Source organism: Lemur catta, chromosome 14 (genome assembly GCF_020740605.2).
Source record: "Lemur catta isolate mLemCat1 chromosome 14, mLemCat1.pri, whole genome shotgun sequence".
Lineage (NCBI taxonomy): Eukaryota > Metazoa > Chordata > Mammalia > Primates > Lemuridae > Lemur > Lemur catta.
In genome coordinates this window covers 16116593-16143041 of record NC_059141.1, presented here as the reverse complement: position 1 = coordinate 16143041, position 26449 = coordinate 16116593, and the positions used below count along the sequence as shown (strand labels likewise).

General features: G+C 32.9%; 1 protein-coding gene and 1 pseudogene across 6 annotated transcripts in view; one reads left to right on the top strand and one right to left on the bottom strand.

The window, feature by feature from the left end:
- SHOC2 (SHOC2 leucine rich repeat scaffold protein) overlaps positions 1-26449 on the top strand; it is a 69180-nt gene that overhangs the window by 18961 nt on the left and 23770 nt on the right. For all 6 annotated transcript variants that reach the window (XM_045568796.1, XM_045568801.1, XM_045568795.1 and 3 more), the window contains 2 exons: positions 4330-5272; positions 25900-26037. In XM_045568796.1, the coding sequence (XP_045424752.1) occupies positions 4570-5272; positions 25900-26037 (841 nt within the window). In that variant the 5' untranslated portion in view covers positions 4330-4569. The remainder of the gene's footprint in view (positions 1-4329; positions 5273-25899; positions 26038-26449) is intronic.
- LOC123650481 lies at positions 7330-7430 on the bottom strand (annotated as a pseudogene).

The following is a 26449-nucleotide window of genomic DNA, read 5'->3' as shown; positions in this document are numbered from 1 at the left end:
TTTTATTGAAACACAGCCACTCCTGATCATCTACGTATTGTCTACTTTTATGTTAAAATTATGCAGTTAAGTACCTGCAACAGAGAACAGTCTGGCACACAAAGCACAGAAGTATTTAATATCTGGCCCTTTATAGGAAAAGTTTGCTGATCTCTGACTTAGAAGGTATTGGAGGCCTAAATTAATTGTAATCAGCATCCTCATATGATTTGGATGCTTATCTCTGAAATCCAGCATGAAATAGGGGAAAGAATATATATGAGCTTTAGAGTCAGGCAGACTTGGTTTTGAGTTTTTCCTCACTTATTAGGTAGTTGACTTTAGTGCCTCAATTTTCTCCTTTGTAAATTGAGGGTAGAGGAACTCTTCCACTTGGGAATTTGAAATTAAGAGATTTCATAATTTGAAACATAGCTATGTGCCAGAGGAAAATTGCATCAACTCAGACCTCTGCCAACAAATTTGTAGTTTCTTGTGTGGTGTCATTTTATATTAATGGTAAAATGGATTCAAAGGAGCTAACTTGATTGTAAGCAGAGAATTTATTTAATATCTTCCTTGAGATGTGGTTGTGAGAATGTGAAATAAGACAGACAAAAAGCCTGTATCATGTGCTCCATGTGGTAGTTACTAAGTGTTGGGGAATAAGAGTCATCTGTAGTAGTACAGATCCCAGTATAAAAACACCATTGCCAGCCTCAGCTTAATTACTGATGTAATATTATGCCTTTTTCACTGAATTTTAAGCATTTTGAGGTTGGGTGCTATATATTCTGTTCATAGGTGGGTGCAAGATTCAAATTGTATGCAAAGGTAGCTGTTAACCCAAAACATTGTAGAGTTAAAATGACTTTAAAATAGCTACTGAATAAATGGCTTATTTCCAAGAAACATGAAAGATTATTCTCAGTATGTTTTCTTATCTGAAAAGTTTGTCATTGTCATCTGATTCAAGTATGGACTAGACCTAGAACTTAATTTTGGGTTGTTAAGTCACTTGTTCTGTTGGCCAAGATATATTTTTACTGGATTCGAAAAATATTTAGTTAATAGTCAAGCCTGGCTAGTTAATTACTTTAAGTAAAGTAATACTTATGGTGATAATGTCAAGGTCAAAAATTCTATTCTCTGACTAGTTATATTTTTATGAACTATGACTGAACTATATACCAGCTAATCTCATTGGGTACAAGAGCTGCAGGATGAGTATGTGGGTAACTTAGTTCAAATCCATGGCCACCACAGTAAAACCATCAGACAGCTCAAGTATCAGTAGTTTGAACTTCAGATATAGTGGATGGCATTTATAGATTATGGGAAAGTCCCTTTAGAATTAAACAGGAACTTTAAATTATCAGTAACTTGTTTTTTTGTTAGTATAATTCCTTTCCTGACCTAACTTTACCTTCAACCTTATTTATTTTAGAACTGTATTTGAGAAATATACTAAATATACTGTTGTTCAGATCTTACATTTGATCAGCTAAAGTATTACCCAACCTCGATAAGCATTTACTGAGGCATTTTGTTTTTTGTTTTTTCCCTGTTTCCTGGACCCCCTCTCCCTAAAAGTTCTGATTCAGTGGTTTGGAATGGAACCTGGGAGTTTGTATTTTTAAGTACATGTCTCAGGTTGTGAGGTTTTTTTTTGTTTCGTTTTTATCATTAGGGAAATTTAGGAAACAGAATAGGAAATCAAGGAGAATTCCCTTTTTAAAAATGCCAGTTTTGTTTTGAAAATATTATTTTCAACTCTAAAATATTTAAAATCTAATTTAAAATATTTAATTATTTAAAATTTAATTTTAAAATCTAATTTGAAACCTAATTTTAAGTAAGCTGAAACTTCAAGGTTTCCTATTTTTCTTTTTCTTTCTGTTTTACTTTTTTATGGGATCGACTTGACTTATTCTATCCTCTGTGCTTAATATCTGTGTTTTTTAATAGCTTATATATCTCATTTGATTCTTACATAAGAGATGTCCTTCTGAATTTAATATGTACATATTTTGCTAAGTAGAAATTTGATTTTCAGGAACTTGGTATAATGACCTTTCTTTTTTTTTCTTTTTTGGGAGGGAATCTTGCTCTTTTGCCCGGGCTAGAGTGCCTAGCTCGCAGCAACCTCAAATTCCTGGGGTCAAGCAATCCTCCTACTTCAGCCTCCCGAGTAGCTGGGACTATAGGCATGTGCCACCATGCCCTGCTACTTTTTTCTATTTTTAGTAGAGATGGGGTCTCGTTCTTGCTCAGGGTGGTCTCAAACTCCTGACTTCAAGCAATCTTCCCGCCTTGGCCTCCCAGAGTGCTAGGATTACAGGCGTGAGCCACCGTGCCCAGCCCATGACATTTCTTAAATACAAATTGACAAGCAGTGTTTATATCCCTTTGGCTGTGCATATTTCCCATTATTCACTGTTGTATCCTTTCAGTAAGTGTGCTTTCATATTAGCCCATCAGCATTACTTTCTGAATTAGTACCTCTGAAGTTTTTCTTAGTCTCTTTCCATTGTAGCTGAAAATAATTCTTTTCTTTTTTTGAAGAGGTGGTGAGTAGTGGGGAGTTAGAGCTTTCCTGGTGTGCTAGCAAATAATGGGATATTTATTTAATTGTAGAACCTTATATACCAATAAAGTTCATATTGTACAGTTTCAGATTTACAGATTATCTGTTCTCTACCCAGCTCCTGCTATACCTATACACCTGACCCTTTGATTCAGCAAAGTCCCATGTTTTCACTCTCCTGTGCAAACCAAGCCCATTTCCTATTCTAGGCCAAACTTTCTTTTTCATGACGCTCATCTATAATTCTTTGCCACTTCTCTACTTGCTTGAACTCTACCCTCTAATCAAGGGCTAATAAGTTTTAAGTCCTTCCTGTACTCAACTCTTCTCAACCATTCTCACTGATGTCGATTTTCTCAAAAGTACTATAGCATATGTCACTCATCTGAGGATTTAATACTATACTATCTTATCAGTTACTTAGTTGTCATAAGAGAGTGTTTTGGCTATCTAAAGTGTAAGCTTGTATGTAGGGTGGGACTCATAAAAGAAATTCTTAGCACAATCCTTAGCACTTAGACTATCAAGTCCTTTTGGTGGTTTGACAAAATTTTAATGACTTTTTAAAATGTCTTAAGCTAATCAGGTAAGATGTTATTTTATCTTTAATCTTTAAGGTCTAGTAGCAAGTAATGATCAGTTAATTATATAGAATTTATAATAGTCACAAATAAGCATTATTAATTTTAAAGTTCAAAATGTTTAGGGAGGACTGATTCCTTCCATAAAGATTTTACTAATCTTTTTAGCCTTTGTGGATCCTTTTGATCAATTCTACTTTTAAGAACCCTGTGCCATTGATCTGTCTCACTTTTCTAGTACCTAGAATATAGACATCATGGAAAATTACTCTTTGTCTCTGTATTTCAAAAGTGGTCACCAGATCTACCTGCATCAGAATTACCTAGAGTGCTTATTTATTTATTTATTTTGTTTTTCTTTTTTATTCTACGGAGATGGGGTCTCACTGTGCTCAGGCTGGTGTCGAACCCCTGAGCTCCAGCTATCCTCTCAGAGAGCTAGTATTACAGTCGTGAGCCACTGCGCCTGGCGTACCTAGAGTGCTTATTAAAGTACAGATTTGTAATTCCTTTTTCCCTGAACTATTTGCTGTTTTTCATACATGTTTCACTTTGTTTATTTTGTTCTTTTGCCAAAGATTTCTCCTTTCTATCATCACTTTTGAAATCCTTTCTATTATCTAAAGCTATCTGGCAATTATTTATAGAGCAGTTTTAGTGTAGTGGTTAAGGAACATAGGCTGTTGGGTACACACTGTCTGATTTGGAATCTTGGCTTTGTCACATTTCCAAGATCACAAAGCTAGTTACTTACAGATATTTCTGTGCCTCAGTATCCCTTTGTATAAAGTGGGGGTAACAATTTATCTCATAGGGCTGTTATATGTGGTAGATTGGTTAATATTTATAAGCTTCTTAGAATAGTGCTAGTACATAAAAGTTTATTGCTGTGATTTCTCCCACTTGTTAGCTCTTTAAAAAGTTTTGTACTGTAGTGACTTGTTTTCTTTTCTTACCTCTTCCTATTAGTTTGATTGCCAGTTTCTTAAAGGTAGGGCCTGCCTCATTAATATTTGTAGTTTTCAATGGATTTTGTATAATAAAGGGTGTTCAATAAATATTTACTGTATCAAATCACAGGAAAATGGCAAACTCTGCAATCAGATTGTTTTTCAGAGCCTTTTTACTTAATATAAATTATAATCTAAAGTAACTTAATACTCTCTCTCTATTGTATTTCAGGAATTCTAATGAATCGTTGATTGACCAGCATTATTTTACCAGTTGGAATGAGTTATCAGAAATGGGCATAGTGCTTTTAGATCCAACATGTAACAGATGGATGTTACTCCATGCTGATTACTTCTTCCAGCCAAACCATTTTTGATTGTGTAGGATCTTTGTCTCTTCATCTTTGAATTCCAATTACTGGCAAATAAAATAAAAGGAGTTCATGTAGTTTTTGTCCAAGCTTCAGTCACCATGAGTAGTAGTTTAGGAAAAGAAAAAGACTCTAAAGAGAAAGATCCCAAAGTACCATCAGCCAAGGAAAGAGAAAAGGAGGCAAAAGCCTCTGGAGGTTTTGGGAAAGAAAGCAAAGAAAAAGAACCTAAGACCAAAGGGAAAGATGCCAAAGATGGAAAGAAAGACTCCAGTGCTGCCCAGCCAGGGGTGGCATTTTCAGTTGACAATACGATCAAACGGCCAAATCCAGCACCGGGGACTAGAAAAAAATCCAGCAATGCAGAGGTGATTAAAGAGCTCAACAAATGCCGGGAAGAGAATTCAATGCGTTTGGACTTATCCAAGAGGTCTATACATGTATTGCCATCATCAATCAAAGAGTTGATTCAATTAACAGAACTTTATTTATACAGTAACAAATTGCAGTCACTCCCAGCAGAGGTGGGCTGTCTAGTAAATCTCATGACACTGGCTCTAAGTGAAAATTCACTTACCAGTTTGCCGGACTCTCTTGATAACTTGAAGAAGCTGCGAATGCTTGATTTACGGCATAATAAACTGAGAGAAATTCCTTCAGTGGTGTATAGGCTAGATTCTCTCACCACTCTATACCTTCGCTTTAATCGTATAACTACTGTGGAAAAGGACATCAAAAACCTGTCAAAACTCAGCATGCTTAGCATTCGAGAGAACAAAATCAAACAACTACCTGCTGAAATTGGTAAGAGGCCTTAGAATATTATTATCTGTAGTATTTGTTATGCTAAATAATTTTGTTGAATGCTTTTTCATAAAAAAAACCCCTGATACTTGTCTAAAAACAGCTTTTTAAAATAAATCCCTTTTTATGGTTTACTTTATTCTATTTTCAGCAATATTAATAGTAAATGGCTTGAGACTGTTTTATAAACTTAAGAAAGCAGAAAATAGTTGTAATCAGACCTTTATCACATAAATCTAATCATCTTTAATTTTCATTGGTGAAGTAGTGAATTTGAAGGAGAGAAGAAGCTTAAGAAGTTTGGCTAATTTTTAAGTTATTAGCACCTATTTTTAAAGTATCTCCCCATATAGTTGGATATGTTAAGGCTACATTTTCTCATTCTCTGACTTTCCCATGTTTATCTGAAAAATGTTTTGTTTAAATACACATCACTTTCTACTTCATTTACCACAAAAGATTGACAAATCAGAGCCTTATGAAAGAGTGGTATCATAAGAAAATAGAAAAAATTTTTTCATCTTGAAAATACTTACGTTTATTAAAAATAATCTTAAGTGGTACGGAAAGGTAGAAAGAAGTCACCTATAGTAAATGCAACACTTCAGCATTTTGGTAGATTTCATTCTAGTCTTGTATAAAAAGCTAAATTGTATTGAAACAAAGGAAATGTTTTTTAAAGGATGATAGTAGGGGGAAAATAGGGAATTATAGATGTGTGAATAAGTCAGTAGAAAGAAATTACTTGTCTTGATATTTTTAATTATGGAAAAAATTCTGAAACATTTAAAATATGGTAATCCATTTACATCAATTTTAAGTAATAACGGTATTGCGTTTGTGTGGGTCTTTTTTATAAGATTTTTAAAAATCATAAAAAGTTGATTATGAAACCTTTTAAGGTAAGTTTTCTTTTTGTGTTAAAGACATTCTGAATAAAACAAAGATGAATTAAATATATTGTTTTGAGCATTGGTCTTATAGTGGATGATAAAGAAAACTTTCTGATTTTAGGCTCTCCAGGTTTTCAGGGATATGATATTGTGTGGGTGTTCTTAAATTTTATTTAGCTTTGAAAAAGATGTGCTTTAAATTTTAGGTATAATCTATTACATTTAACTCTAACTAGACATTTAAAATCTTAATTTAATTTTAGTTTAATTAAATGTATTTAGAAAGTCCATGATAGGTTTTCTCAAGTAATATGCTATACTGACAAAGTATGACTCACTCATGAGATATTAAAATATTCCCAGGAATTTCTGAGTGAAAATGCTTCATTCAGTGTCTTCAGATAGGAATGTGGTTGTTGCATGACTTTAGTACCAGATTCAGTCAAAATTTGACTCCATGTTATGGCTCACTATGGTATAGAATTATAGGCTGTTGGAGAAAGAAATGCAAACTTTCTATATAGAAATATAAAAGTTATTTCCTGTCTTTGTTCTTATTGTTTTGTGTTTGTGTTACACTCGGTCCTGAAAGTTTGGCTTTAATTCATGAGTCTCTTTTTAAGGACTTGTTTCCATAGCAGTGTTATCAAATTACCTGAGAATTAAGAACATACATTTCTTAAGTGAGGAATTATTTCATAGAATTTTAAACTTAATTTCAGTTTTTTGTTGAGCATACAGATATAGCATTTTTACTAAAATGTGAATGTATTTTTAAAAATTGGTTATTTTATGTAATTGGCTTCTATTTGTGGCTACCTAATCTTTTGACCTTTATTTCTAAATTTTTTGTTTTATAATTACATTGAATTTGTTAGCTCCCTCCCACAATTAGTGACATTACTAAAGTTTGTGTTCATGTAATTTCTGAAAATGGTGACATCATAAATGTTTATTTTATTCCAAGCAGGGTATCAGCTAGAAAGTAAACTGCTTTTAAAAAATATAATTTAGTGTTTTTTTGTAGGGAACTATGAGTTATAAGATTTATCTTTGATGCATGAATTTGGGGCAAACATGAAGAAGTCTGCATTATTTCTTTGTAGGAAACAAGAAAATAAAGGTCCAGTAAAAAATAGCACAATCTTTTTTTTTTTTTTTTTTTTTAATGTGGAACACTTGACAAATTTGCGGGTCATCCTTGTGCAGGGGCCATGCTAATCTTCTCTGTATCATTCCAAAAAATAGCACAATCTTAAGAATAGCTGGTATTTGAGCACAATATATTATACGCCATGCTGTTCTGTATGTGTCTACTTTAAACATAGTATCTTATTAAATCCTTATAGTAACCTGATGAAATAGATATTTTCCACATTGCATTGAAGAAGGAGCTGAAAATATAGGGAGATTAGGTAATTTACTGAAGGTCATGCATCTAGGAAGTTGGCAGAGTCAGAATTTGAACCTTGGTTTCAGTTGTTTGTGCTGCCCACACTGGTCTAGGAAAGTGGCATACCTCTTTATAGATTCTGATTTAGTGGTCTCTATCAGTTCCAGGGGATCTGTACTTTTAAGGAGCATGCTGTGTTGTATTATGTGCAGCTGCAGTTGAAAACCATTGCACTAGATTGCACTCTGCTTCCCTACCAGAGTTAAGCAAATCTGTAAACAAATGAACATCTAGCTGCTTTCTTTCAGTGAATGGAAGTGTTTTCACATGAAACATCTTTATATTCTCACCTAACCTGCTTGCTGTGAGAATGCCTTTCTTCTCTTAGAGGCTTATAAGGCCTGACAGTATTTGGTTCTAAAACACAAATGCATGTACACTTCCTAAAAGATGCATCTCTGTGTGACTTCTTTTAGTAAATGGAGCATGTGAGAAGAAACTGAATATACTGCTTCCCTACACAGAGTAGGGGGTGTTAACAGCTTAATTAAAATACAATTCACATACTATATAATTCCCATGTTTAAAGTGTGCAATAGAGTGGTTTTTAATATATTCATGAAGTGGTATAACCATCGCAAATAATTTTGGAACATCTTCATCACCCCAAAAAGAAACTTTATATCCTTAAGCAGTTACTCTTACTTTCTCCTAACTCAGCCCTAGGTAAACATTAATTTACTTTCTGTCTCCATAAATTTGCATATTCTGGACATTTCATATAAATGGAATTATGTAATATATAGTCTTTTGTGACTGGTTTCTTTGAATTAGCGCAGTATTTTCAAGGTTCATCAAGGTTGTAGCATGTATCAGTACTTCATTCCTTTTTATTCCTGAATATTCCATTATATAAATATACCACATTTTATTTATCTTTTCATTAGTTGTTGGACATTTGAGTTGTTTCTGCTTTTGACTGTTGTGAATACATTTACTATAAACATTTGTATGTAAGTTTTCCTGTGGACATTTGTTTTCATTTCTCTTGGATATATACCTACTAGTCGAGTTGTTGAGTCATATGGTAACTCTATGTTTAACCTTTTGAGGAACTACTAGCCTGTTTCCCAAAATGGCTGCAACATTTTACATTCCTACCATCAGTGTTTGAAGGTTGTTCTGTTGCCCAAGCTAGAATGCAGTGGGTATGATCATAGCTTGCTATAGCCCTGAACTCCTGGCCTCAAGTGATCCTCCTGCATCAGCCTCCCAAGTACTAGGACTACAGGTGTGTGCCACCATGCCTAGCTAATTATGTTTTGTAGAGACAGGGTCTTGCTGTGTTGACCAGGGCTGGTCTGCAACTCCTGGCCTCAAGCAATCCTCCTGTCTTGGACTCCGAAAGTGCTGGGATTACAGGAGTGAGCCACTATGCCCAGCCGAGGATTCCAATTTCTCTACATCTTAACATTCTCGTTATTATCTGTCTTTTTTAATTATAGCAGTTCTGTGGGTATGAGTTGGTATCTCATTGTGTTTTTTAAAATTTGCAATTCCCTGTTTTTAATTCTTAAAATCTGTCTTTTATTATAAAGGAAAGATAGCAATAGTTATTTTCTGTGATGTAAATCTTAGTTTATTGGTTTTTAATTAAAAAAAATTCTGAGCACCTTTGAGAATGTTTATAAAGTAAGACCCACACCCAATGATCTAGTAAAATGGAAATTTGATATTTCTTAGTGTTAAACACCTTTATTGTAATTTGACTTTACTGCTGAAACTCGTAACAAGGGAATTTTCAATTCAAAATATTTGCTAATTGTAATTTTGTTGAACTTCCATTTATGCATATTAGAGCTACATTATTTATAGATATATATTAGATTATATACCTATAATCTGGATATAGATTCCTGAACTAAACAGATTCATTATTCAAATTGTCTACCTGATGGCCCCCACTCTAATCCACCCAGGAAAAATAATTCACAGAATAACGAGTAACTTATTATTATCATTTGTTGTTTGAATGAGTACATCACTTTCAATCATATGATCCAGTTTGTATTCAGCAGTATATTTGAGGAATGTAGAAAATTAGAAGTTTCTGAAATATAACCTACTATTTAGTTTAAATAATATAATTGGAATTTAGCCATTACACAAGTTTGTTCTGTGCTGTGCCTTAATAGAGAAATATATTAAAATTAGAACATTTATCTACTTAAGCATTAATGGCATCTTTATTAATGTAATGTGATTTGTTACCGGTGACATATGGTCACATGGGTAAAGAGTGGCCGAAAACAGTAAAAAGAGACTGAACAGATAGTTCATAGGCAGAGATAATATATCAGAAACTAGCCAAGAAAACTCTTCATTTTGTAATGTTTATTTACTTTTATTCTTTTGTATGATAAGGCTTGGACAAATAAAATAAATGTCTTATCTTTTGTGTTACGTAGACAGATTGAAACCTCGGTCATTGCTTTCTTTTATAGATGAGTGTTCCATTGTCCCTGCCATTCCTCCTTTTCCCCATTTCTAATCTTGAAACAAACTCTTCAGTCTGCAGCAAGACAGTCAAGAAATCATCTTTTCGGAGGGAAAATAGGAAATAACCACTTTTTCCCCCTTTCCTCACTGATTGGTTCTTTTGAGTTTCTTACTACAGATGTGCTTCTGTGAGTTATTTTTTCCTGGGTGGATTAGAGTGGGGGCCATCAGGTAGACAGTTTGAATAATGAATCTCTTTAGTTCAGGAGACTCTGGGCAATGAAGTTCTAAAGGATTTTATTTTTCTGGGAAGGAGATGGTTGCTATTTGACACTGGAGATAAACTCCATCTTTGTCTTTTAAGATTCCTTTTCTTTTTTTAAAGTTTTCCCTTTATTTATTATTCTTTCTTAAAAACAGCTAAGTTAGACTATTTTTTTTTTTTTTTTTTTTGAGACAGAGTCTCGCTCTGTTGCCCAGGCTAGAATGAGTGCCGTGGCGTCAGCCTAGCTCACAGCAACCTCAAACTTCTGGGCTTAAGCAATCCTTCTGCCTCAGCCTCCCGAATAGCTGGGACTATAGGCATGCGCCCCCATTCCCGGCTAATTTTTTTCTATATATATATTTTAGTTGGCCATATAATTTCTTTCTATTTTTAGTAGAGACGGGGTCTTGCTCTTGCTGATGAGGCTGGTCTCGAACTCCTGACGTCGAGCAATCCACCCGCCTCGGCCTCCCAGAGTGCTAGGATTACAGGCGTGAGCCACCGCGCCCGGCCTAGACTATTTTAAAAAATCTATTCTTCCTACGTTGTCTGTTCAATGAAATGCTGCATATTTATATAGTGTATAATTTTATGTGGGTCTAATCATCAAAATAATGCTTTTACTTAGGAGAATGATCTAATATGTTAAAGTATATGCTTTTTGAGAACCCAGATCATTTTTCCCCATTTCAAAAACAATGCTCACAGCATTCAGATATGTAATAAATAATAATTGTACATATTTGTGGGGTACAGTATGATATTTCCATACATGTATACAATGTGTAATGATCAAATCAGGGTAATTAGCACATCCATCACCCCGAACATTTATCATTTTTTTTGTTGGGAACATTCAAAAATCTTCTTTCCTGGCTATTTGAAAATATTTAATGAATTATTGTCAACTATAGTCACCCGACAGTGCTATAGAATACTAGAACTTCTATCTCCCATCTAGCTATATAATTTTGTGTATATTAACCAACCTGTCCCTGTCTCCCCTGCTTCTTAGCCTCTAGTAATCAGTATTCTACTCTATACTTCTGTGGGATCAACTTTTTTAGTTTCCACATATAAGTGAGAACACATGGTATTTATCTTTCTGTGCCTGGCTTATTTCACTTAACATAATTTCTTCCAGGCTCGTTCATGTTGCCATGAATGACAGAATTTTGTCCTTTTTTATGACTGAATAGCATTCCATTATATATGTTTATACACCACATTTTCAATCTCCATTCATCTGTTGATGGACTCTTAGGTTGATTCCATATCTTGGCTATTGTGAATAGTGTAATAAACATGGGGGTGCAGATATCTCTTCGATATACTGATTTCCTTCCCTTTGGATAGATATGCAGTAGTGGGATTGCTGGGTCATATGGTGGACGGGGGTGTTTTATTTATTTATTTTTGTTTGTTTTTTAGTTTTTTGAGGAACCTCTATACTGTTTTCCATAGTGGCTGTATTAATTTACATTCCCACCAGCAGTGTAGAAGAGTTCTCCTTTCTCTGCATTCTCACCAGCACTTGTTAGTGTTATTTTATTATTTATTTATTTATTTATTTATTTTTGAGACAGAGTCTCACTTTGTTGCTTGGGCTAGAGTGAGTGCCGTGGCGTCAGCCTAGCTCACAGCAACCTCAAACCCCTGGGCTTAAGCGATCCTCCTGCCTCAGCCTCCCGAGTAGCTGGGACTACAGGCATGCGCCACCATGCCCAGCTAATTTTTTTTTTATATATATTTTTAGTTGTCCAGCTGATTTCTTTCTATTTTTAGTAGAGACAGGGTCTCGCTCTTGCTCAGGCTGGTCTCGAACTCCTGACCTCAAAAGAGCGATCCACCCGCCTCAGCCTCCTAGAGTGCTAGGATTACAGGCGTGACCCACCGTGCCTGGCCTAGTGTTATTTTTGTCTTTTTTTTTTCTTCCCCAGAGACAGAGTCTTGTTCTGTTGCTTAGGCGGGAGGAGTGCAGTGGGTGATGATTATGGCTTACTGTAACCTCAAACTCCTAAGCTCAAGCTATCCTCCTGTCTCAGCTTCCTGAGTAGCTGAAACTGTATGTGTGCACTACCACACCCAGCTATTGTTTTTTATTTTTATTTTATTTTTTTTTTAGAGAGGAGGTCTCTTTATATTACCCAGTCTGGTCTCAACCCCCTGGTCTCACACAATCCTCCCATCTTTGCCTCTGAAAGCACTGAGATTACAGTTGTGAGGTACCATGCCTGGTTTATTTTTTGTCTTTTTGATAATAGCCATTCTAATTGGGGTGAGATATTATTGTGGTTTTGATTTGCATTTTCCTGATGGTTAGTGATGTTAAGCACTTTTTCATATACTTGGCCATTTATATATCTTCTTTTGAAAAATGTCTATTCAGATTATTCCTTTTTTTTTCTGACAGGGCCTCACTCTGTTGCCCAGGCTAAAGTGCAGTGGTGTCATCATAGCTGTTTTGATGACTATATAGCTTTGTTGCATTTTTTGAAGTCAGGTGATGTGATGCCTCCAGCGTTGTCCTTTTTGCTCAGGATTGCTTTGCCTATTCAGGATCTTCTGTGGTTCCACACAAATGTTAGGGTTTTTCTTTTTGTGCGTATGTGTGTGTGAAGAAAGTCTTTGATATTTTGATAGAGATTGCATTGAATATGTATGTGGATCACTTTGGGTAGTACAGTCATTTTAATAATATTCTTTCAACCCATGAACATGAGATGTTTTTCTATTTTTGTGTGTTTTTTTATTTTTGTGTGTTCTCTTCAATTTCTTCCAACAGTGTTTTATAATTTTCATTGTAGACTCTTTTGCCTCTTTGGTTGAATTTAAGAATCAGCAGGGTTTTTTAATACCCATTTGACTCAGTAACATTTTTTAAAGACAAGATCAGTTTCCTACTATTCTGTAATACTGCAGTGTTATATTTTATCATAAGTCAAGTGATGGATATATAACTAATATTATATAAATGTATATATAATTAATATTTGTGTAAAAAACGTGATAAACAGAATCAGCAACTTTATTTAAAAGCTGAATGACTTTACAGATTTAGTTTAACTCCTTCCTTTTATGTAATTTTTGTATGAATTTTTTAGACATTAAATGGTAGGCTTTCAATAAATGTAGCTTGAGGTGAATTTAATTAAGCTCAATACTATGACCTATTTTCATTATTTCAGTATTTTAGATTTTAATATTACTATATAATACATACATTTTATGATATGATATAATTATGTAATTATAATTGATACAGTTATAGTATTTTAGTATTATATATTATATTTTAGTACTTATAATCTCATTTGAGTATGTTGTACAAATGCTAATGAGTAACTTTAGCAGAAAAGAGAAATCAGTAAAGGGAATTCATAGTTGTTTAAAAATAACTCCTTTTGACTGCGAATCAGCAAGCTACAAATGAACTGTTGGCTTATTATCAAACTGGCATGTCTTTAGCTAAACAACAAAAACCGCATGTCTTTAGCTAAACAACAAAAACCTAGAGAAATTATCATTCTTGCCAAAAGAAGCAATAAGAGAACACAGAAAACCAACACTTGAACCATTTTAGAAAGACTCGATGGGATACAAGGGAACAATTGACTTCTCATGTGGCTGAGGTATGGGGAAGAGGGAGAAGAGTATTGTACCCTAAAGACAGCATGTTACCAAGTCAAAGGAATATAGTCACTTGTGCATGTCCCTTAGTTGCAGAAGTATTGGCTTAGAAGAGCCCCTGAAGTCATCTTTGCAATGAAAGGGAAAATTAAACCTTTAAGACAGATTTAAATAATGTAATGGCATAAATTCTAACCTCTCTGAATCTGTTCAAATTTGTGTGACAAATATTTCCAGCCCTTTTTAATTATATGGTTTTACAAATGTATTTTAGTAAGATCTGATGTGATTTTTATAGAACTAAATTCTGAATATTTGAAAAAATCCCCGTAAGTTCAAGGATAAGAGTTATTTTTAAGATATAAACATCCTGAATGTGAGTCATGTAATAGTATAGGGAAATTCACAGCCTATTAAGCAAACCTAAATTACTCATTTATCAATCTTTGAGTGCCTACTAGGTACATTTTAATAGAGCCTCTTTATATATTGCTGTATTTAATTTACTTAAAATTTGTTAAAAGTTTGTGCAGCCATATTCGTCATGGATATTGATCTGTAATTTTCTTTTTTCTTTTGGTAATGATTTGGTATCAGGGTAGTGCTGGCTTCATATCATGGAATGAGTTGGGAAGTGTTCCTTCCTCTTTTATATTGTAGAAGAGTTTGTATAGAATTAATATTATTTCCTTCCTTAAATGTGTAGTAGAATTTATTATGTAATCTGGGACTAGGGTTTTCTTTGTGGGCAAGTTTTAAATTACTAATTCAATTTATTTAATAGATACATAGTTATGCAGGTTTTCTATTCTCAATTGAATTTTTATAGTTTGAATCTGTTTTCTGTAATTTGTTGACTTTATTGACTTAAATTCATAATATTTTTTGTTGTGCTTTCACTTAGTTTTTAAAAAATTTTTAATGTTTTTTATTTTTTTTTGGAGACAGGGTCTCACTCTGTCACCCAGGCTTGCTTGAGCGCAGTGGTGCAGTGGTGCGTGCGGTCATAGATCACTGCAGCCTCAAACTCCTGGGCTCCAGCGAGCATCCTGCCTCAGTTTCCTGAGTAGCTAGAACTATGGGCACATGCCACCATGCCTGGCTAATTTTTTTATTTTTTATAGAGATGAGATCTTGTTACATTGCCCAGGCAGGTCTCTTGACTGCTAGCCTGAAGCAATCCTCCTTCCTCCCTCCATCTCAGCCTCCCAAAGCACTGGGATTACAGGTGTGAGTCACTGTGCCTTGCCTTGTTATGCTTTTAATGTTTTTAAAATACATAGTGATGTCCCTGTTTCATTCCTAATATTTGTAATTTGGATCTTCTCTCTTTGCTTGATCAGTCTGGTTAGAGGTGTATCAATTTTATTGATCTTTTAAAAAATAATCTGCCTTTGGTTTTACTGCTTTTTTCTATTTTTATGTTTTCTATTTTTACTGTTTTCTTTGTTCTTGATTTATTACTTTTGGTTTAATATGCTCTTCTTTGTATATTTTCTTATGTTGGTAGTTTGGATTGATTTTAAGCCTTTATTCTTTTCATTATATAAGTATTTATAGCTATAAGTTTCCCTGAAAGTACTCTGTTAGCAGCAACACACCAATTTTTATATGTTGTGTTTTCATAAATTGTTCAAAATATTTTCTAAATATCTCTTATTTCTTCTTTGACCCATAGATTTTTAAGAAGGGAGTTGTTCAGTTTCCAAGTATTTGACAGATGTTTTAGATGTTTTTTGCTTTTCATTTATAAAATATAGCCTGTCTTGATAAATAAATGTTCTAACTGCAGTTGAAAAGATTATTCTGCTGTTGTTTTTTTGAGCATTGTATAAATATCAGCAAAGTCAAGTTGGTTGATAATGTTATACAACCAAAAATGTTATATAATGCTAACATTGTATTAATATATCTTTTTTTCACCCTTTTGGTTTTACCTTTGTGTCTTTATATTTAGAATGCTTCCTTGTAGACAACATATAGTTAGGTCTTGTGTTTTTATCATGCCTCACAGTTACTTATTTCTTTTTTCCCTCGTTTCATACCTTCTTTTAGTTTTTTTTAATAAATTCCATTTATCTCAACTGTTGGCTTATTAGACATCTTTGTCATTTTTTCTAGTGTTTCCTCTCATATTTACAATACATATCATGACTTGACATATTTTACATTCATATGATATTATACTACTGCACATATATCCTAAGAACCTCGTAACAGAGCACGTCTGTTTTCCTTCTTCATTCTTTGTGCCATTGTCATTCATTTTACTTCTTTATGTATTATAAATCCCATAATAACACATTCCTATTATTTTGCTTTAAACTTGTCTTTTTTAAATCTCTTTACAATTGTTTATTTTTTTATTTTGAACAAATTTTAGACTTACGGAAAAGTTTTGAAACCAGTGCAGAGTGTTCCCATATGCCCTTAACCCAGCTTTTCTTAATATTAACATCCTACATAACCATTGTATAATGATCAGAACCAAGAAATTAACATTGGTGCAGTACTATTAATGATAAATTTTATTCAGCTTCACCAGTTTTTCCACTAATGTCCATTTTCTTTTCCAGAATCCACGTTACATTTAATGGTCATGTGTCCTTAGTTTCCTCCTATCTGTGACAGTCTGAAAGACCGAAAGGCTTTGCTTTCCCTTTATGACATTGATAATTTTGAAGAGTACTACTCAAATATTTTGTAGCATGCCACTCATTTTGGATTTCTTGCATATGTTTTTCATGACTGCTTTGAGTTCATGTGTTTTTGCCGTGAATACCAAAGTGGTGATTGTGTTGCCCTTCTCAGTGAATTATAATATTGATAAGTCTCATCACTGGTGATTTTGACTTTGACCACTTGGTTACTGTAATTTCTGCTGTTTCTCCACTTTAATATTTTTTTTATTAGTAATTATCTTGGGGGGGGGAGGTACTGGTTTCAGACTATGCAGATATCACATTTTTCCTTAATATTTTGCCCTGTCATTTTAGGGTCATTGGTGGTTCTTCCCTGTGTAACGGTTATTACTCTATCTTGATGGTGATTTTTTTATTTCCCTCATTCCATTCCTTTTTGCATTTATTAATTAGAATTCTTCTATAAGAAAGAGCCGTCCCTTCTCCCCATTTATTTGTTTATTTGCTTTTTTATATTAGTCTGGACTCAATTTTTCCCATTCTATGGGTTATAAACCAATATTATTTTTATACGTTTTCTTGCTCAAATTGTTCCAGATTTGGATACTGTGAACTCTTTTGGGTTGGTGTATGTGCTTTTTTATATTCCATCATCCTTTTCAATTGTCTTTTAAAGAAATTAAAAATGAGAAAAAATGTTTTTATTTACCACTTGTTACTTTTCATTTATGTAGATCTGAATTTGTGTCTCAAATCATTTTCCCTTTGCCCAAAGAACTTCCTTTAATACATATCATATTATAGGTTTGCTCATTAATGAATTCTCTCAGCTTTTTTTTGGCTGAAAAACCTTTATTTTCCTTCATTTTTGGAAGCTGTTTTTCATGGTATAGAATTCTAGTTTGACAGTTTCCTTTTCCCTTTTTTCTCCCCAGTATTTTAAAGGTATCTCTACATTTTCTTCTGACTTGTCTAGTTTCTGACAAGTCTGCCATTATTCTTAATTCTGCTTTCTCCAGTCCATCCATTCATATCTATGAGGAAACAGACATTTTAGAACAGCATTCTGATTATTATGATTTGCTCAAAAACTTTTAAGTTGTTCTTTATTATTACCTGGTCAAAATGGTCCAGATCCTTAGTTTGATATTTAAGACCTCAGATTTCTCTCCTCTCCCCACTCTCGTCTCCCCACTCCTTCCCTGTCCCTCTCCCCTCTTTTTCCATACAGCTATTTTATATCCTGTAAACTGGACTTTCAAAATATAACTGCTGCCACTACATACCTATAAGAATGGCTAAAATGCAAAACTTTGACAATGCCAAATGCTGGTAAGAACTCTAATTCATTGTTGGTAAGAATGCAGAATAGTACAACCACTTTAGAAGTAAGTTGGCAGCTTCTTACAAAGTTAAACATAGTATTATCACATGATCCAATAATCATGCTCCTAGGTATTTACCCAAATGAATTAGAAAACTATGTCCACATATAATGTTTTTTAGCAACTTTATTTATAATTGGTGAAAATTGATAGCAGCCAGGACGACTTTCAGTAATTGAATGGATGAACAAACTGTGATAATATATATACAATGGAGTATTATTCAGTGATAAAAAATAAATAAATGAACTGTCAACCACAGAAAGACATGAAGGAGGCTTAAATGTATGTGGCTAAATGAAAGCTAATCTGCCACATCCTGTGTGATTTCCGACTACATGACAGAAACTAAAATCGGTGGTTGCAGAAGCTCTGAGAAAGGAAGGGAAGGATAAACCAATAGGTGAAGCACAAAGGATTTTTAGGGCAATGAAACTATTCTATATGATACCGTAATGATGGATACATGTCATTATGCACTTAACAAAGCCCATAGAACTGAACAACACAAAACAGTGAATACTACTCTAAATGATAGACTTTAGTTAATTTTGTTTCAATGTTGTTTCATCAGTTGAGTGTACCATGCTAATGCAAGATGTTGATAATAAGGGAAACTGTGGGAAAGGGAGTATATGGAAACTCTCTGTACTTTTGGTGTAATTTTTATGTAAAGCTAAAATTGCTCTAAAATTTTATCAATTAAAAAATAAAAAGAAAAACACTCATTATCCTCACCACTACCTCCCTAGGCAAAGCTTAAGTCCTTACTTTAACATACAAAACTCTAAATGAATCTGACTCTTTGCCATTCCATCTCTTACCACTTTTTTCCTTACTCCTTACTTCCTCATTCCAGCCACATTGGCCTTCTGTTTTGTTTATACCCTACCTCAGAGTCTTTGAACTTGCTGTTCTCTCAGCCTGGAACACCCTTCCCCCACTATTCCCGTTGCTGCTTCTCCCCTATTATTCGGGTCTCTTCTCAAATGCTACTTCATCTGGGTTACTTTCCCTGTCTACTACTGTCAAAACCTCTAATCTCTTTCACTCTATCATACTTTTATACTCTTACCTTGCTTCATTTTCTTTTATAGCTTTTAATACTTCCTGACACTGATTAAATGTTATTTTCTTTTTTCCTTATTAAAATGTAAGTTCTGTGGACACTGATTAAATGTTATTTTCTTTTTTCCTTATTAAAATATAAGTTCTGTGGAGATAGGAATTTTTGTCTTTGTTTTTTTTCTATTGCGTCCCCAGCACCTAAAACAGTATCTAGAATGCTGCATTAGTACTTAATAAACAGTTGTAGAATGGATGAATTAATGAAGTTTTTCTTCTCTCTGTAGGCAAGTCTATGTGGGAAACCAAATTTAAAATCAAAATATTGCTTAGTAAGCATGGAATATGAGTCATAAGTGCATAATATTAATGGATAATATCAATATGATAGCATGATGCATTCATTTTTGCTATCAGATATATCTGTTTCACAGACCAAAAACTTCTATTTGTGGGTCAGAAAACACTCTTCCATGAATGATTTGGGAGAGACTACTAGTGTTTACCTCTTACATCTTCCTTTTTCCCTCTTTGATTTTAAAAAGATACAAAAGCAAATTAAAGAAAAATCACAAAATATAAATTTATAATGAAGAGAATAAAATCCGCTCTTATACCCAGCTAGAGATAAATCACTGTAAATACCTGAGTTAGTCTTCAAAACCATCTGAGGTGGACTTATATTTTGTGTTGTTTTTTACAATATCTGGATCATATGTGGTGAAACAAATGTTTTAAAGAACTATATAACTGAACAGAGTATAGAGATAGTAAATGGTATAAAAATATTAACTGCTTAAATGTTTACCCTTGTAAACTGTAACATAGGCTCTTATCCCAGCATAGTATTGTTTGGTGCAGAATTTATCATATATTTTAAAATTTCAGATATTTCTGATTATTTGAACATGAACAAGAAAATGCTGGACAGTTATAAGTTACTCTGAAGAAGAGAGATCTTAAAATTCTTTTTCCACAGTAAAAGTATTTTATTGATTACATTAAATAGGAAATTTTGAATTAGTTTGAAAATATTTTAAATTTTTAGGGTAACTATTTTTATGACTGATAAATTTCTGAAGTTATTAGATCTCTTTTATTAGACTGAAGAAAATTTAAAATTTTAAAGAGACAATGTTCTTCATGAGTCTTAAAATTTATACATGGGTTTGAGGAAAATCTTTAAAAATTTCAAATTTAACTTAAAATAGTATATAATTTAATTGTAAGTGGTATCTCATGGACTAACAGACCCAAATTTTTAAATCATGTTACTTTTGTGTGCTAATGCTGTTAAAAAGATTAAATCACATTTCCTGAGTTTTAAGCATTTTTAAAAACCTTTAGGAATTCCTAGACTGTGAGAATGAGAAGTTACTGTTCTTAGTGACATTCGTCTTAGTAAGTCAATATTAACATGATTTCCTGAATCAGTAGAGAGTTGTATTGTTGGAGAATAACTTTCTAGGAAAATATAGTCTCAAAATAATTCAGTTATATGGTTATTTATACAAATAAAAAGATTTAACTTACTAATCAACATTATTTGAGCCTGGGTGATTATATTCTGCTTTTAAAAAACACTTATTTTTTAGTTTTAATATTGGATAATGATAGGCAATTCCTGTCCTAAGATGTTGATAATTAATCTGTTTGTATGTGCAGAGATATCAAACTGATGTCCTGAGTACTGAAAAAAATTGACAGATGTTGGGTAACAGTGCCTCATTCCGTTTTAACCTATATGAATATTAGTTATTAGTGTTTAAGAATTAAAAGATTTTATATGAAAGTGTAGATTTCCAGCTTCTCTTGAAAAATGAGGATTGGACAATATTGAACTTTCATTCCAACATATTAAATAACAGTGATTTTTCAACTGGGGATGATTTTGGCAGTGTTTCAACAGAGGACATTTGGCAATGTCTAGAAACAGTTTTGATTGTCAATACTTGGTGGGAATGTGCTATTGGCATCAACGGGGAAAGGCCAGGGATGCTGCTAGGCATAGGACTGCCTCTCACAATAAAGAATTACCTAGTCCAAAGTGTCATAGTGCCAAGATTGAGAAGTCCTGCAATGTATTAATAATTGATCTGAACTGAATCACAGCTGTTCCTCATGGGCTAAAGTTAGCCAATCTCCATCCAACTTGTTTTATTTACTTGCCTGGTCCCTATACACTTTGGGATTTGTGCAACTTCCTTTAGATTAGTGGAAGTTACTATATTTCAAACTGAAACAAATTCAAGTATTATTTATTTTAAAAGATGATGGCAAATTAAAATTTCATTCTAGCATGAAGAATATTAGAATCCAAATTTTATTTTTCTCTGCTGTCTTCATTTATTCTTTTAATTAACATGATGCTATGTACTAAGCACTAATACATAAACATGGATGAGATAAGCAGGTGCATATGCTTTAAGGATTGTATGTCTTAGAGAACTGTCCCATTTATCATTATGTAGTGCCTTTTATATCCTTGATAATTTTCTTGTGTTGAAGTCTGCTTTGTCTGAAATTATTATAGCCACTCTAGTTTTCTTTTGAATAATGTTGGCATTGCATTTGTTTCTCCATCCTTTTACTCTTAATCTGTATTTATATTAATATTTGAAGTGGGTTTCTTGAAGACAGCATGTAGTTGGGTCTTGGTTTTTTGTTAACTCTGACAATCTGTCTTTATTAGTGCATTTAGAACCTTCACATTTAAATGTGATTTAGTTAGATTATTATTGATTATATTTGCAACTATTTTTTGTTGAACTTGTTTCTTTTTTTGTCTCCTTTTTTTCTGTCTTCTCTAGTTTTAATTGAGCATTTTATATTATTTCATTTTCTCTTTAGCATATCAGTTATACTTTTAATTTGTTGGTGTTTGCCATGGAGTTTACAGTATACATTTACAACTAATACAAGTTTACTTTCAAATAATACTATACCACTTCATGGGTAGTACAGGTACCTTATAACAGAACATTCCCATTTCTTCTGTCTTGTTTCTTATAACATTGCTGTCAATTGTCTCACTTATCCTTAAGCTACAATCACCCAATGTCTTGTTGCTATTAATACTTTGTACAAACTGTTATCTGTTAGATCAATTAAGAAAATAAAAGATTTTTATCTTTATTCCTTTTCTCTAATAGTCTTCCCTTTTTTGTGTAGATCCAAGTTTCTGACATAAATCATTTTTCTTCTTTATGAAAAACTTAACATTTCTTGCAAGGCTAGAAATGTCACTGCTGGTGACAAGTTCCCATATTCTTGTTAATCTAAGAAAGTCTTTATATCTTTTTTTACTTTTGAAGGATAATTTCATTGGAAACAAACTTTTAGGTTGTTGGGTTTTTTCCTCTTAACACTTTAAATATTTCACTCCATTCTCTTCTTATTTGCATGATTTCTGAAGAAAAGTCTATTGTAATTCTTATCCTTTTCCTCTAGCTTCCTTCAAAAATTTCTTTTGTCCATGACTTTCTACAGCTTGAATGTGACATGCCAAGGTTAAACAGGTGGATTTTTCTCTTATCTTCACCCTGAGAACCTGGGGCAGGGCTCCTGGAGATAAATGTAGGGACCCTCCTAAAGATGAGCCTCTCAGCCATTTTTATCTCTTAACGTATTCCACACTCAGTCTCCTGCAACTAGTTAGTTAATTGCCCTTTACAAGTTTCAACTTAAAACACTTAAGCTTCCAGCTATGGCTTCTAACCCTGGTAAGCTCTGAATCTCTTTATTTGCATTTCTCTCCAGTTTTGGGGACAGGGTTTTGTCCTCAGGTCTCTGAAGGGTGTAGGAAGAGTTGATGGTCTTCAGTTTGTTCAACCTTTTTTTGTTGTGAGGATGAGAATGAGGACTTCCAAGTTTAAGTCAGATCGAAAACTAGAAGTCAGCTGTAAGTTTTTATAGAAGTTCTCTACCAAGTTGAGGTAATTCCCCTCTATTCCTAAATTGGAGAGAGTTTTTAACATAAATGCATTTTGAATTTTGTCCAGTGTTTTCCTGACATGAATCATCAAATGATTTTACTTCCTTAGACTTTTGATATGGTGAATTACATTGATTGATTTTCAAATATTGAACTTGCCTTTTATATCTGGAATTAATCTTACTTGGTCATGGTCTATAATTCTTTTTATGTTATTGAATTCAATTTTCTAATGTTTTGTTGAGAATTTTTGTGTCTAAGTTCCTGATATACATATCTCCTGAGAGACATTGATCTGTACAGTTTTCTTTTTGTACTATCTTTGCCTGGTTTTAATATCAAGGTAATGCTGGCCTCATGAAGTGAGTTTAGAAGTGTTCCCTCCTTTATGTTTTGAAAGAGATTGCATAAAATGTTGTTAATTCTTTTCTGAGTACTTGGTAAAAATTTCCAGTGATGCCATCTGGGCCTGGGATTTCTTTTTTGAGAAGCTTTTTAATTACAAATCAAGTTTATTTAATGGTTATAGTACTATTCAGATTTTCTATTTCATCTTGGTTGAGTTTTAGTAGTTTGTGGTTTTTGAAGAATTGTTTTATATCTTCTAACTTTGAGTATTTATGATTTATAATTATGAAGTTGTTTCTAGTATTTCCTTTTTATCTTTTTAAAGACTGTAGGATTTATAGTCCCTTGTTACATTGCCAATATTTATATATGTCTTCTCTCTTTTTTGTCTTTGTAAATCTTCCCATAGGGTAATCAATATTATTGACTTTTTAAAAAAATACCAACTTTTATTTACATTAATTTTTTTTCTTCCCAGTTTTCAATTTTATTGATTTATACTCTTATTTTTTATTACCTTCCTTCTGCTTGCCTGGGCTTATTTTTATTTTTCTATTTTTCTTGAGATGAGGACTTAGATTTTGACTTGATATCCTACTTCTTTTATAATGTAGAAATTTAGTACTATAAACTTCCCACTGAGCACTGGCTTATTTATGTCCCACAAATTTTTCTTATTGTTATAAAATATACATAACATAAAATATATCCTTAGGCATTTTTGTAGAGTTTGGTGGCATTAAGTATATTCACTTTGTTGTGCAGCTATCACCATTATTCATCTCCAGAACTTTGTCATCATCTTTTACTGAAACTTTGTGCCTATTGAACAATAAATTTTCATTCCCCGCTCTCCTCAGCACCTGGTACTACTATACTACTTTCTGTCTCAATGAATTTGACTCATATAAGTGGGACCATGTAATTGTCCTTTTGTGTGTGGTATATTTTACTTGGCATAATCTCGTCAAGGTTCACACATGTTTAGCATGTATCAGGATTTCATTAGGCTGTATAATATCCCATTACATATACATACCACATTTTGGTTATTCATTCATTAATGAACATTTGGCTTATTCCCAATTTTGACTATTGTGAATGATGCTGCTGTGAACATTGGTATACAAATATCTTTTTGAGTCCTTTTCGGTATATATCCAGAAGTGGAATTGCTGATTTATATGGTAATTTTATGTTTAATTTTTTTGAGGAACCACATTACTGTTTTCCATAGCAGCTGCACCATTTTACATTTCCACCAGCAATGTTCAAATGTTCCAATTTCTCTATACCCTCACCAATACTTGTTATTTTCTGTTTTTTTTTATAGTAGCCATCCTAATGGGTGTAAAGTGGTATCTCATTGTTTTGATTTGCATTTCCCTAATGATTACTGATGTTGAGCATCTTTTCATGTGTGTATTGGCCATTTGTAATATCTTTTGAGAAATGTCTATTGAAGTATTTTGCCTATTTTTTAATTAGCTTCTTTGAGTTTTTTTGTGGTGGTCTTGTTTTATTGTGGAGTTCTTTATATATTCTGGATATTAATCCCTTAGCAGATATGTGATTTGAAAATATTTTCTCCTATCATGTGGGTTTTTTCACTCTTGACAGTATCCTTTGATGCACAAAAGTTTAATTTTGATGAAAACAGATTTATCTATTTTTTTCATTGCCTGTATTTATATGTAGCTTAATAATGTGCCCCACATCCATTTTTCAGAGTAGAAGTGCTGGATTATATGGTAGTTCTGTGTTTAATTTTTTGGGGAAAAAATAATAATTTTTCGGGGAACCACTGTACTGTATGGAGTTCTATACAGTTTGTTTATGTTACTTTTTTGGTATCTCCAACCTCTGCCTTTAAAATAGAAAAATTATGAGAGGACCAATACATCTGTTACAGATAAAAAGGTTTTTAAAGGCTAAATAACACTATGAATAATCTAAATTTCCAATACAGCCCTTTCAACTAGAATGGAAAGGAGAAATATACCTTATTTTCTGTCCTTTTAGAGTGCTATTAAGTTGAGAAGCAGTTTTTATTTATAATACTCAAATTATGTATTTATATAACATAAGAATGTATGTATATTTGAAAGCACATATGTTTTGAGGTGGAAGATGACCCTCAAATTGAACTGAAGATGTATCTGATATTGTCTTGAATTTGGTTAAAAAAAACTAGCCCTTTAAATTTTGGAATATATAAACATTTGTGGTTGAATTGGTTACTTAAATTAAAAAGAGTATATAATACAGGTTGGTAATCATTTACAAACAACATTTTAATTTTATCAGATGTCATTTTGAAATGGTTTCAGATTTTGTGATTGACTTTTTCAGAAACAAAATGTAATTATGATATAGAAATATGAAGCTTTTTCTTCTCACAATGCAAGTGTGTTCCCTAAGTAATTTACCATTTCAAATAAAAGTTGCTTATCTAATAAGATTGTTTCCAGTTATTTGTGCTTAGAAATTATAAAATTTACTCTTGCTTAGAAGTATTATCTAACATATTCTTTAATAATACTTATTAAATTTTTGTATTGGTTAATTTACAGGTGAATTATGTAACCTCATTACGCTGGATGTAGCTCACAATCAACTTGAACACCTTCCAAAGGAGATTGGAAACTGCACACAGATAACCAACCTTGACTTGCAGCACAATGAACTGCTAGACCTCCCAGATACTATAGGTATGAGAGGAGAAAGAAGATATTGATATTTATTTATAGCTACCTGGCTATCAAAGGAATATTTTTGATCCATTTTGGTAGTAAAAATCAGAGATTAAAATTCAAAATTATCAAAGTAGTAAAATTTCATTAAAAGAGATAGTATTTAAAATCACTTTCATTTTCTTTTCTCAGCAAAAAAAAATAAGTTTTAGGAAATGAGCCCAGTTGGATTATGAAGAAGATAGAATATTGAGTTACGTGTATATGTTCTATTATAGCTTAATTTGCAGAATGGGTGGATTTTTCTGTTTTTGCTTATTTCAGAATGTTGTATGCTTTTATATTGGATGTATTCCCTTCTTTATTAAAGTAGTTCACACTGAAAAGTAAAACCATTGATGTTTAGTTTTGAAAACATGGTGAAAATAAT